General features: G+C 38.3%; 2 protein-coding genes and 1 pseudogene across 2 annotated transcripts; 1 reads left to right on the top strand and 2 right to left on the bottom strand.

The window, feature by feature from the left end:
* Nucleotides 1-144: 144 nt before the first annotated feature.
* Nucleotides 145-1,536, top strand: LOC18024392. The gene is made up of 3 exons (XM_006406556.2): nt 145-161; nt 395-430; nt 513-1,536. The coding sequence occupies exon 3, from the start codon at nt 531-533 to the stop codon at nt 1,377-1,379; it is 849 nt and encodes a 282-aa protein (XP_006406619.1). The 5' UTR covers nt 145-161; nt 395-430; nt 513-530; the 3' UTR covers nt 1,380-1,536.
* A 204-nt stretch (nt 1,537-1,740) lies between these two features.
* LOC18024391 lies at nt 1,741-4,430 on the bottom strand (the record flags this gene model as incomplete). Its single annotated transcript, XM_006406555.2, has 1 exon — nt 1,741-4,430. A coding segment is annotated over one exon (2,595 nt), but the record flags the coding sequence as incomplete, so codon positions are not given.
* Nucleotides 4,431-10,744: 6,314 nt separating this feature from the next.
* On the bottom strand, nt 10,745-11,882 carry LOC18024390 (annotated as a pseudogene).
* Between the last annotated feature and the right edge of the window lie 1,425 nt (nt 11,883-13,307).

Here is a 13,307-nt window from a genome sequence, read left to right as displayed (position 1 = left end):
TCTGTAGAATATCAAAACCAGATTGCAGTTAAAAGCGCCATGATCAAGCAGTTATTGAAAGACTTGAAGGTGGTTCACGTTAGCAGTCTCCAGCTTAGGAGAAGAGAGGAGAACGAAAGAGAGAATAAACCGTACCTTTGGACAAAGAAGTAGAAGGTAAGGTACTTATTCAACCCTTAAAATCTCGTTTTAGATATTATGTTGGATTTTTTTTTGTCTAAGCTCATTGTCTCTTGCAGTAGTGGTACACCACAATCATTATTTTAATAGATGTTTTCAACCTCTAATCCATAGACTTAAGAGTTTTAATCTCAAATATTTCTCAACATTATGATCTCCTAAACCTTCTCCTTCATCATCTTCTCATGGAAACATCGTTTCCTTTACGCAAAAGTCTCTGAGCAGAGTTTCATGTTCCCTCCAAAACAAGGTGTGTTTTCTTCATTTACCCTGCATTTCTCTGTTTCTCATTTGTTTCACTAAACATGACCGTTTGTTTTTGAAAACTCCAGCAAAACGGACCAATCATCATGATTATCTGTGCGGAATCAAATCACCAGAGGATCTCGTTCGCGGGTGATCTCGGCCAATCAGATAAAGCACCTCCTATGGAAAAACAACCATCAGGCCCTGTTCGAAGAGACACAACACTTTTAGATTCATCAAACCCTGATTTCGAGTTCCACATTTCCAGAAACTTCGACCCCGGAGATTCCTCACCAGCTGATGAGATCTTCGCCGACGGGATGATCCTACCGATCCTTCCTTTCCAAGTAACTACTGCATCCTCCATGCCAAAACGTCTCTACAAGTACGAGCTCCCTCCTATCGTCTCCGCTCCTTCCTTATCTTCCTCCTCTCTTACTCCTCAGCCATTGCCGTTACCCCAAAACTCGAGAAAATACAGCAGCGTCAAGGAAACTAACGGTCGTGGGAGCGGAGCGAATTCGGACTCGGAGGCAGAGAAATCATCAAAGTCGTTTTGGAGCTTCAAGAGAAGCTCGAGCCTTAACTGCGATATAAAGAAGAGTCTGATCTGTTCATTTCCTCGTTTGACAAGAAGCAATTCAACAGGATCAGTGATGAATTCTAAGAGGGCAATGCTAAGGGACATTAACAAGCATAGCTCGCAGAGACATGGAGTTCCACGTCCAGGGGCAGATCACTCATCTCATTTGTCTTCTTCTTCTTCATCTCCTTCCTCTGTCTGCTGCAGCTCGTATCAGTTCAGGCCACAAAAGCACGCCGGAAAGAATGGCGGCAGAGAAAAAGCAGGAGGAGGAAGCTTTCGGATTACTCCCGTGATCGGTGGTCCATCTCCGTTTGGTTTAGGATCGATCTTACGACTTTCGAAAGAGAAGAAGACGAAGAACAAGTAATAAGACTTCTTTTTTTTGTTTTAAACCCAAAGTAGGAACCTTTTTTACGAACTCATTGTTTTATTTTTGTTTTGGGTAAAGCATGAGATTCTGCAACAATATCCATGTAGATACATTTTATTATCTGTATCAGTGATAATGATGCTGATCAGTGATAACTCGCATGTTGTGTCTAATGCAAATCTTGATTGATCTATTACTCTCTTTCTTTTTGTATTTTTTGTATTTCTTCAGTTTCTCAGTCAAATAGTGTTCACCCACAAATTTTCCTTAATAGGTAACTCCTGCAAGCTCCATGATCGCAACCATATAACCATATATACGTCAAGATCCATTCTAAACCCGAGTTACAAGGTGTCTAAATTCCTAATCCTCAAAAATATCATACAAAATTGGTCGGTGAAGACAATAACGAAGCCGTGAAAATTCTGTGTACAGGTTACAAGGTGATATTACTCATTCTTGGAGATGGTACTGAGAAAGGAAGTTTTGATATGAAGAAGATCGATCTTGCCATTCGGATAGAAGCGTCTTGAACGTAAACAAAGCTTTTGTATCGAAATTCACATTCCGTTCTTCGAAGCAAATCTCGACCGGAGACATATCATCCAACACCTCAAGCCCTACTCTTCCTCCACCACCATGATCATCATTGTCTTTACAATGACGCACTTTGGAGATAAACGTAGTGAGTTCCTGATGTTCCCTGTCTGAATCAGCTGTCTTTGTGATCGGAGAATATGCAATGAACCGCTTCTTCTCCTTCTGTGAATACTCGTCGACCAACATGTCATCGCCAAGTGAAATGATTGTCTCGTCTACACCTGAGTTTGCCATCTCGCGGGCTGCTTTGGAGATTTGGTTGCACCGGTCAGAGAACTCCACATCCGGTGAGTACTCTTCTTCTGAATCCGGACAACCGCTATCGAATTTTTGTAATGTGAGGAGGACTGGAAGTGGAAGAACAGGACCAATGAGCTCAACACCGGGTTGCTCCTTCTTTGACCATTTGCTACTCCGGCTAGAAGGTTTCCTTAAGAAGAAAGGTGGTAACTGTGGGAATTTCGGAACAACTAAGAACTCGAGAGACGGTTTCTTCTTGTCTATCAGAACACCCTCAACCTCAGAGTAGCTTGAGAACGCAAGCATCAAAAGCTCCATAGGTAACCTTGACCAGGTTTCTTTCAATGCAATGTCGAAAACGCTTGTTTGTGAATTGATACTCTCGAATACTGCAGTAATAGAAGAGGAACATCTGTCTAGACCAAATCCGCAAATCTTCAACTTTTCGCATAAGTCCTCGTGGAAGTTTAAGTTAAAAGGATCACTCTTCTCTGAACCTGATGCTTTTTTACTCAACCTCGAGTCTAACAACCCGGCAAGAATCCCTTTTGTGTGAGCAGAGAGATAATCGAGTTCCAGATATTTGAACCGTCTCGGAAATTTGTATTTGTCATCATCAGGGAAGTACAATAAGTTCACCTCATCAGATTTGCAGGCCGAATCTACTTGAGCTATTACTTCCAAGTTATCTAAATGATCAAGAGAAGCACAGAAGTTGACTGCTTCAAGCTTCCCTGAGGATGTTAACCGAATCAAAGTAAACCCAGAAGCTTGATCTAATGACCCAAGTGGAAGGTGCTTGTTTAAAACGCCAAAGCCAAGAACAAGAACCCTCTTTTTCTGCCAATCAATCCACGCGGGAAGAGACTCCTTCATTATCACTTCTTTAATTCCACAATCTCCGCAGAGACATTTTCCGGCTGGTAAGAGCAGATTGTGTGGAAGCTCCCATACATACAAGGAAGAAGGATCCTTGGTAACAGAAGGAGAAGGTCCATAACAGAACATTTGAGATTGCGCATTCCAAAATGACCCTACTATAACACAGGAAGTATTTAAGTCATGGGTCTCAAACCCGAGATCGGACAAGCTATAAACATCCATAAAGCAAGGCTTCTCAACATCATGCTGCCATTTCAACAAAGGCACTTCTGACCTCTGATCACAAAGAAATAGATAGCTTCGAGAAGCAAGAATAAACCGAAAACAGTCACTACCAGCCTTGGCAAACGCAACAAACTCTTCTGTTTCAGCAATGTTCAGACTCCCAATTTCCAACAAAGATCTCACACTACAATTTCCAGAGCTTCTAGTGATAACAAAGACTGAATCGGATCGAGCAACGATAAAAATCCCAAATCTCCAACCAAATTCACATCCTAGCCAATTACGATTAACTGATTTACCTTGACCCTCCCAAGAAACTTTCATCTTGCAACCTCTGAATCTACCAAGATGTCTCTGGTTCAGATCAAACACAAAGACCTCCCCGTTTTCTAACAAGACTAAACACTCTCCAGGAAAATGAGGGCTCCAGGAAGCGCTCGCGATCGAACAACGCTTAAACTGCTTTTGTCCGAGGTAACTCAAAACCGGTCTGCCTAGAGATTCATCGTACTTGACAGAGAACCAATGAATCGAATACAGTGTATAAACCATTACGTATCCAAATTCCATCGAAGATGCTCCCAAATTACTAATCGGCTGCACAAATATCTTCAAAATTCTCGAAAAGAACCGCTCTTTCGCCACAAAGACGTAACCTTCGTCCGTACCCATGACCCGGATAGCACCCGAATCTCCGGTGGAAAGCAGAACGAACCCAATTTGATCGAGGTTAGACCCTGTGGGGAAAAACACCAAGACGCAATTTTTAACGGGGCAACGTAGAAGCTGGAGGCGATTATAGGAGAGAACCCTCTCGGCATCATCGTTAGGATGGGGGATACGGAATGAGGCCTCGATTGCAGAAGAATCCGACGGAGGTACGCCGGAGACGGCGAGAAACCGAGCGTGAGATAGGTGAGGGATGCGAGAGAGAATCGGAGGAGAGAGTGAGGGAGAAGAGAAGAGTAGCTGCGAATCTGATGGGTTCGAGAAGAAAGGAGTAACTGAATATTCTCCGGGAGATGAGACGAAGGCTTTTCGTCCCCAATCATCTACGACATCCATAGGGGTTTTTAACGGTGATTGGCGGCGAGAGGAGGTCGATTAAATATGGCCGATTTATTATGTACGGGAAACAATTTAGGAGCGCGCGGCTGAAAAGGCATAAGAGACCAAAAAAGTTAGCTGATAAACCATATCTTTAAAAATTAATTTCTTTATGAATTAATTTTATTAACAAAAACTAGGTAAATTATACCCTTCTCCCTATGTGTCTCTTTTATTACAAAAATATCAAAGTAAAACCCACCTGATTTATGTCCGACCCGAATACCAAAAAAAATAGAATTTCTGTAAAAAAAAAAGACTTTATCAATTTGAAATCAGAAATAAAAAATTGAAATTATTAAACCGAAAATTAGGTAAACAAAACCGAACCGAATGGATTTAATTTCCAAAACCAAACACATTCGATAAACTTACCAAAAATCAAATACGATCTCCTCTTTCTCTCTTCATCTTCCCCGAACGGCTATCTCCACTTCCTTCTTTCTTTCGAAAATTCTGCAATTTCCCCTTTAACTTGAAACGACACTTGATTTTGTAACTGCTTCTTCTTCAACTTCCCTTTCTTCAATTCCCATACTATATATTACATAATTTAGCCTTCTAACTTCATCAAGACAAACCCTAAATCCAGCCTAACTAGATAGCTAAAATTCGACTTAAGGGCGTGGTATATGATTCGAACGAATCTGTACCCAAGCGCAGCGAAGAAGCAGATATGAAAGATAAAGAACCCGGAATAACACCAAACCCTCTGGCGAATGATGAAGAAACAACCCACGAAGAAATTCGGGGTGAAGAAGAACCATTGAAGGAAGCAGAACCAGCCGGTACGGACAACTGGGACAACTAGGACAACTATTTACACAAAATTACGTTTGGCATTTGGACAACTGGGACAACTGGGATAACTGGGACAACTAAATCTCATATGATTGTGTTTCTTGTTTTTATCTCAGGATGCCGATGATGGTAGTCAACTGATGGTGCCTGAGAAGCTTTACTTCGGTCCAACCGAGTACAGCCAGGGTTTTTCACATGTTCAAGGAGCCCAACCACATGAAGCCAAGAAGTAAAATGTCTTGTTTATGTTTAAGATTATGTGTTTTTCTTTGTGGTACAATCTTATGTTTTCTGTTTAGGGTTTAGGACAACTGGTACAATTTCCTTGTTTTATTTAGGACAACTCGTACAACTTCCTTGTTTTATTTAGGACAACTCGTATAACTTAATGCGATATATTAGGACAACTGGTACAACTGCGTTGTTTTATTTAGGAGAAATAGTTCAAAATAAATCAAAGGAGAGTAGCAACATAACAAGGGGAAAAAAGGTCAATAAGAAACTGAAAAGCTCATCTTCTTCATCCTTAACGCTTTTTTATAGCTTCTTCAATGGATGCCACCTTTGACTCTAACTGATTTAACTTGGAGAAAACGGTGTCAAACAAAGCCCGCATGGCTTCTTGAGTATCATTCAACATTTCAATTTCTTCGAGTATTGCGAGATCCCACCATTTCTTGAAGCCACAACTGGGAACCTGAAATCCCGAAACTCAGAAATTCAGATGAGACTCAAATTATAAATCAAAATTGAAAACCCAATTGACTTACTTCTGGGAAATTTTTTGGGCCACAACAGTCGTAGAAGCAACCGTAATATTTCCGGCCCCTGTCAAGCCCGGAGTTGTCAGTTAAACACCCAATTGGAGCTAAGCCGCAATAACAAACCTTTGGAATTCCCTTTTGTACAGGGCATGGCAGAATGGTCTTGACTCCATTGACTTCGGGTCCCCATCTAGTGGTCATCCCGTAATCCTTCTTAGGCAAGACAGAAGAAGAGCCATCATTCTTCTTTTCAGCCAATTTCGCGAGGGCTATCTGATATTTATCCATTATGCGGTGAAAACCCTAAAAAACCTATTTGGGGGCAACAATTAGGAAAGAGAATAAGAGGAGAAGAACCCTTTGACCCTTTTCTATGAAAGAGAAAACGGTAAACGACAACCAAAAAAGACAAATACAAAGGAAAATAACTTATAATATTATCCTCAGCCGCTATTCTCACACGTGCATTTTCTGTTGACATCATAGTTGTACCTAGTTGTCCGGTTGTCCCAAAATTGTCATAGTTGTCCTTTGGACGATTTTTAAGTTTTTTCAGTTGTCCTTTAAGAAGAACATTCTTTTTTTAGTTGTCCCCTTAACCCTTGAACATTTTATACTTGCCCCAAGGGTTTCGCGCCCATACTTTTGTATTTCCCATATTTTTACGTTTAACCTCTTATAAGATGGAAACCATTGTCAAAGAATGCCTTATACCATAAGGGTTATTTCATTAGAAACACAAATGGTATATCTTATTTTCAGAAAATAATGGGTTTATTTTAGTGTTTAGTGGTAGTCGTTGAGTATACAGTATTTAAGGGTTTAGTGCTGTATTTGTTTAATGTTTAGTAATTTAAAGAAATTAGTTTGTCCTGGTTATCATAGTTGTCCTAGTTGTCCTAGTTGTCCAAATTGTCATAGTTGTCGTAGTTGTTCTTGTTGTCCTAGTTTCTCACAGTTGTCCCAATTGTACCAATTGTCCACTTTATACTAGTGTGCCTTCTTTTGTCCTAGTTGCAAATAGTTGTCCTAGTTGTTCGTAGTTTGCCTGGGTTTGGACGTAAATTTTTAGGTTGCACCTAATTTTTAGGTTACAAATTACTCCAAAATACATAATATTGCAAGAAATCCAAGATAATGAAAATATTCCATTACTCTTGAATCTTATCTCTTTCCAAATCTTCCATTATCTCCACATGCAATACATATCTAAGTCCCTCTTTATCCACAATTGTTAGATAGACATACACATCACAATCATCAACAATACATGACTCATTGAGTGGCTTAGCTACCAACGGAATGTAGCTTAACTTGAGCTTCTTCTTACTATCGTTTACCCCAATCTTCTTGCATATACCATCTACAACCATCAGATATGTTACCTCATCCAAAGAGGTTTTAAATGATATAGCATAGATGGAGCTTCTTGATATCCATTTAAACTCCTCTCTTTCCTTATAATAACATCCTCCATACTCAAAATGTATGTTTGTGTGGCCGCTCATCCTCTTCTGTTCACAAAACCAAAAAAAACTAAGTCATTAACGAATAACAATATTTCCTATTTTCTCACAACTGTACCAATTGTACCAGTTGTTCCACTTATCTCAATCAGCAGGTATTGTACCAGTTGTCCCAATACATTCCGGGTCCCAATTGTCCCAATTGTCCCAGTTGTCCCATTCCTTTCAGTTAACCCAATTCAACTCAGTTATCCCATTTGTACCAGTTGTCCCAATACATTCCGGGTCCCAATTGTCCCAATTGTCCCAGTTGTCCCATTCCTTTCAGTTAACCCAATTCAACTCAGTTATCCTAATTGTACCAGTTGTCCAATTCTATTCAGTTAACCCTGTTGTACCAGTTGTCCCATTTCATTTAGTTACCCGAATTGTACAGGTTTTCCCATTACAGTCAGTACCCCAAATGTACCAGTGTCTTTTTCATTCAGTTAATCCAATTGTACCAGTTGTCCCTTTTCATTCAAGTTAACCTAATTGTACCAGTCTGTCCCATATTTCATGATTCCTATACAAACCTACGATTCAGCTCGATTCAACGGCAACAAGTTCAATTTTAACACTCAGAAGACTAAATCGACATATATACGCCACTCTACTATCCAATGTGCAACCTAAAACGAACGGAATTGACAAATCGATTACTAAACCCTAATCCCCAAACTGTAGAAGAAGTTACCTTATTACCAAATGACGGCTCTACAACGAGATTTGGCGAACACCATGGGTTCAGAGAAGGCCGGCGCACCGCACCGAGCGATAATAAACGAAGACGGATCGGAGATTCGATGGACGATTTCTGGGAAAAGATTTTCGATTTCGGATTTCGGTTTAAGATGTTAACCCAGAAATTCAGAGAAACCAGATTCGGTTTTGGTATTAGAATTTTAGAATTTTCATTTCTCAATTTTTTTTTGATTTTCGATATAAAAAAACAAACAAAAAATCAGCAATGCCATATTCCTTTTTCATTAAGAGTATTTTCGGAATATCATGTGCTTTAGTTGTCCTAGTTGTTCGTAGTTTGCCTGGGTTTGGACGTAAATTTTTAGGTTGCACCTAATTTTTAGGTTACAAATTACTCCAAAATACATAATATTGCAAGAAATCCAAGATAATGAAAATATTCCATTACTCTTGAATCTTATCTCTTTCCAAATCTTCCATTATCTCCACATGCAATACAGATCTAAGTCCCTCTTTATCCACAATTGTTAGATAGACATACACATCACAATCATCAACAATACATGACTCATTGAGTGGCTTAGCTACCAACGGAATGTAGCTTAACTTGAGCTTCTTCTTACTATCGTTTACCCCAATCTTCTTGCATATACCATCTACAACCATCGGATATGTTACCTCATCCAAAGAGGTTTTAAATGATATAGCATAGATGGAGCTTCTTGATATCCATTTAAACTCCTCTCTTTCCTTATAATAACATCCTCCATACTCAAAATGTATGTTTGTGTGGCCGCTCATCCTCTTCTGTTCACAAAACCAAAAAAAACTAAGTCATTAACGAATAACAATATTTCCTATTTTCTCACAACTGTACCAATTGTACCAGTTGTCCCACTTATCTCAATCAGTTATCCCAATTGTACCAGTTGTCCCAATACATTCCGGGTCCCAAATGTCCCAATTGTCCCAGTTGTCCCATTCCTTTCAGTTAACCCAATTCAACTCAGTTATCCCATTTGTACCAGTTGTCCCAATACATTCCGGGTCCCAATTGTCCCAATTGTCCCAGTTGTTCCATTCCTTTCAGTTAACCCAATTCAACTCAGTTATCATAATTGTACCAGTTGTCCAATTCTATTCAGTTAACCCTGTTGTACCAGTTGTCCCATTTCATTTAGTTACCCGAATTGTACAGGTTTTCCCATTACATTCAGTTACCCCAATTGTACCAGTTGTCTCTTTCCATTCAGTTAACCCAATTGTACCAGTTGTCCCTTTCCATTCAGTTAACCTAATTGTACCAGTTGTCCCATATCTCACTGATTCACTATACAAACCTACGATTCAGCTCGATTCAACGGCAACAAGTTCAATTTTAACACTCAGAAGACTAAATCGACATATATACGCCACTCTACTATCCAATGTGCAACCTAAAACGAACGGAATTGACAAATCGATTACTAAACCCTAATCCCCAAACTGTAGAAGAAGTTACCTTATTACCAAATGACGGCTCTACAACGAGATTTGGCGAACACCATGGGTTCAGAGAAGGCCGGCGCACCGCGCCGAGCGATAATAAACGAAGACGGATCGGAGATTCGATGGACGATTTCTGGGAAAAGATTTTCGATTTCGGATTTCGGTTTAAGATGTTAACCCAGAAATTCAGAGAAACCAGATTCGGTTTTGGTATTAGAATTTTAGAATTTTCATTTCTCAATTTTTTTTTGATTTTCGATATAAAAAACAAACAAAAAATCAGCAATGCCATATTCCTTTTTCATTAAGAGTATTTTCGGAATATCATGTGCTTTATGACACTCAGACTTATTTATAGCAGGGTAGATCAATTTTTTTTCATTTATGGCTTCTCAGCCATTAAACCACAATTTAGTGAGAGAGCAAGCAACTTTTTTTTTTTTTTTTGTCGGCGAGCAATCAACTTCTTTTTTATAGAAAGTGAAAACATCCTAAATATATTGCTTTTGTTGAAAAATATTGCCATTGTCGCTAGAACCAAATTACTCCATTGGAATGGAGTACTAATAATTATTTTAATTCGATATGTTGGAGTGTAGATTAATGAAATTCTTTCATTTTTTTTGGGTCATAAACATCTTTAAATTTCCAAGTCTTGGCCAAAGAAAATTCTTGGATGGACTGTGTATGTGTGAAAACAATGCACAATTATGATGATTTGCGGAAATCAGAAGGAAAAAAAAAACATTGCTTTAAAAAAACTCTCGAAAAAAAAAGAACATTGCTTTGGAAAAACTCTTGAAGAAGATGAATAATAATCAATAGATAGGAACCAAAAAACTCTCGAAAAAAATGAATAATAATCAGACTCAATTTGCTATGGAAATTTCTGCTGAGAGCATTGGGTTTATGGAGTTGATATTCTTAAGCTATGGATGACAAAAATAAAAGAAAAGAAAGCAAGTAGTGCTCATTTCATAATTTGATGATATACAGTTTAAAGTTTATTCAATAATTATTGAAAGTAAATAGTTGCACAAAAGAGCTACAAAATTGGAAAAAGGTGTAATTGGCTATGAAGTGATAAATTTGGAAAAAAAGAAACAGCTAAGCCATAGTAACCAGAATAATACAAATGATAAACTGGTGAGTCAGGATCAAGATCCAAGGCAACGAGGCCTGATTGATAGGTAAGCGAGAGGATGACCTTATTGTTGTCCCTGCATAAGGCCAAAGGTGTAAGAGGGTGTGAAGTGATACCACCAAACCAAGTGGAAGTATAATTCAAGTCAACCGAGAATATCCTCTCCCAGGTGTCTTCTTCTTCAACCCTCCACGGCTCCACCAAAACTCTTGCTTACAATCTCCCTTGAGCTCGGAAATGCAGAGACGACCATCAAGATTACATAAACCAATTCTGTCACCAGAGGCATCACGGGTAATAAAAGGTGGGGTTGCGGTGACTTGAAACATCTCTGTATGAATATCGAAAACTATGAGCTTGGTTTGTGTTGATGCGTATCCTTGTTCATCTCCCGTAAGCCAGTTGAATGATCCGTTCGCAAACACTGGCCTCTGATTAGATAAGATGTGATGATGATCAAGAGGTCTGGTAGTCACGAATCTCCAATTATCTCCATGTATCGTGTAAATCGAAAACCTCGCATCTGGTCCTCTTCTTGCTGTTAAGTAAAGCAGGACCAGTAAGAGCAGGATATATATTATATAGCCACACTAGCTTATATCTTCCTGTGACGCTGTCTTTCCCAAATCCAAACCGAGTAAATGATTTGAATGGAATTGGAACAGGACGTGGGTCATCATCATCGACTTCAACTGTCACCACCTCCAGCTCCGGGTCCGGATGGTCTATATGAACCACACTTCATAATTATGCCACTGAGTGGGAAGATGCATAAGATGATATTTCTCTGTTGAAAAGTCAAATCTGAGCAAGCATTTGTCGGGCGTTTCTGTTACACCTGTAGCAAACCAGTAAGTGTTTCCATTCAAATCTGAGCTGTATTGAGTGTATCCCAAGAAACCGCCTTGAATGGCATCATCATCAAGATTAATAAGATTTGGATTGATATCATATATTTGGAAGATGTTTTTCCCAAAGACATTACACACATATAAAAACTAAACCCTAACAGACATTGGCTTACAACAGCACACTGCATTGGGCTAGGACTTGAGCTTGTGTTCAATAAGAATCTGAGAATCAAGAGGTTCAAAGACAATTCCTGGATGAATCAAGAATTAAAAGCCCTAAATTGATCGACAATTCGAGAATGAAGCGTCCGGATTTTGAGGGCAAACACTCTAGTTAATTTCAGCTGTGATTTTTTTGGAATGCATTCAAATTAGTCAGCTTCTCCGATGCTTTTCTCTCTAGATTTGAGGTGCTTGACTAGCCTCTGTGTTAATGTCCAGAAATTTTAGATTAGTTGATCAATGAAGCAGTAAAAATCGCATAGTAATCTATGTTTTTTTTTTCCTTAATTTATTTGGATTTTTTAATGATTTGTATCAAACCTACCGACCAACTCCCTTCAGCTTATTAAAATATTGTTTGCATTGAACTCAATTAGGTAACATAGGTAAGGAGTTTTGTTATACATCTTTTAAACCATTAGAAACAAAAATCACATATAAAACTACCTTGGGTTTTTTATTTTTGCAGCCAAAGTTGGTCATTGATATATGTTTGGAGCATTTAAATTTATAAAATTTTGGATAGCCAATTTTCACAGATTTTTTATTAGTTTATATAGTTTGATAATGTGATGAATGATTCAAATCTCATGTTCAAAATTAGTACACACTTTTTCTGTTTTAGACTTTTAAATCTTCAAAAACTCTGAATAGGTTCTGATAAGACTATACAGATGGATTCATCTTTTCTAAAACAATACTCTAATAAATTGTGTTTCTAAGGTTTTTAATCACACTTTTTACTTTCTCATCCTCTTTGAGAGTCTAATCTAAAGAAAACAAGTTCTTAGAATCGTTCTTTGCAGGCATCACGAGACTGCCGATGAATCATTATGGACCACGAGATTCGGATCCAGTCGATAGTCTTGTATTTCTCAACTCCGGCCAGAAGTTTGGCGGGTCCACATGATTAACTTATGAATTTTCTCTTTAGGTTAGCTTATTTTATCAAGGCATGTAGGTTGATTATATAGACACATATGTTTTTCTAAACATAACGGTCAACTAGTTTTAGAAAGTAACCGTTATAATTAATTTACAAGGATAAAAACATTTCAAATTTTTATATTCAAAAAACATTTAATTAACTCAAGCTTTATTTCTTTTTTCCATTGTTTTGCAACTATTAATTACAATCATAGATGTTGTATATTATTTACTTGTCACTGAATTAGGAAACACACTCTCTCTACACATCTGCTGCACGAGCAAGGAACACTTGTCTGATAATACCACATATTCTTAATGAAATATCTTTGAGAAGGATTACTCAAAGATCATGACCATGATAAATTAAGAAAATACAAACACGCAAAAAACAAAATAAAAAAAAATTACTGTAGAGTTTAAGAAAAATACAAACATACCAAAAAAAAATCATAGATATAATA

The sequence above is a fragment of the Eutrema salsugineum genome, unplaced genomic scaffold (assembly GCF_000478725.1).
Source record: "Eutrema salsugineum unplaced genomic scaffold, Eutsalg1_0 scaffold_13, whole genome shotgun sequence".
NCBI lineage: Eukaryota > Viridiplantae > Streptophyta > Magnoliopsida > Brassicales > Brassicaceae > Eutrema > Eutrema salsugineum.
Note: the sequence above shows the minus strand (reverse complement) of the source record. Positions and strands in the feature narration are given on the sequence as shown.

Excerpts from the sequence above, each read along its gene's own strand:
- LOC18024392 (XM_006406556.2), top strand. The coding sequence starts at position 531 with ATGATTATCTGTGCGGAATCAAATCACCAGAGGATCTCGTTCGCGGGT.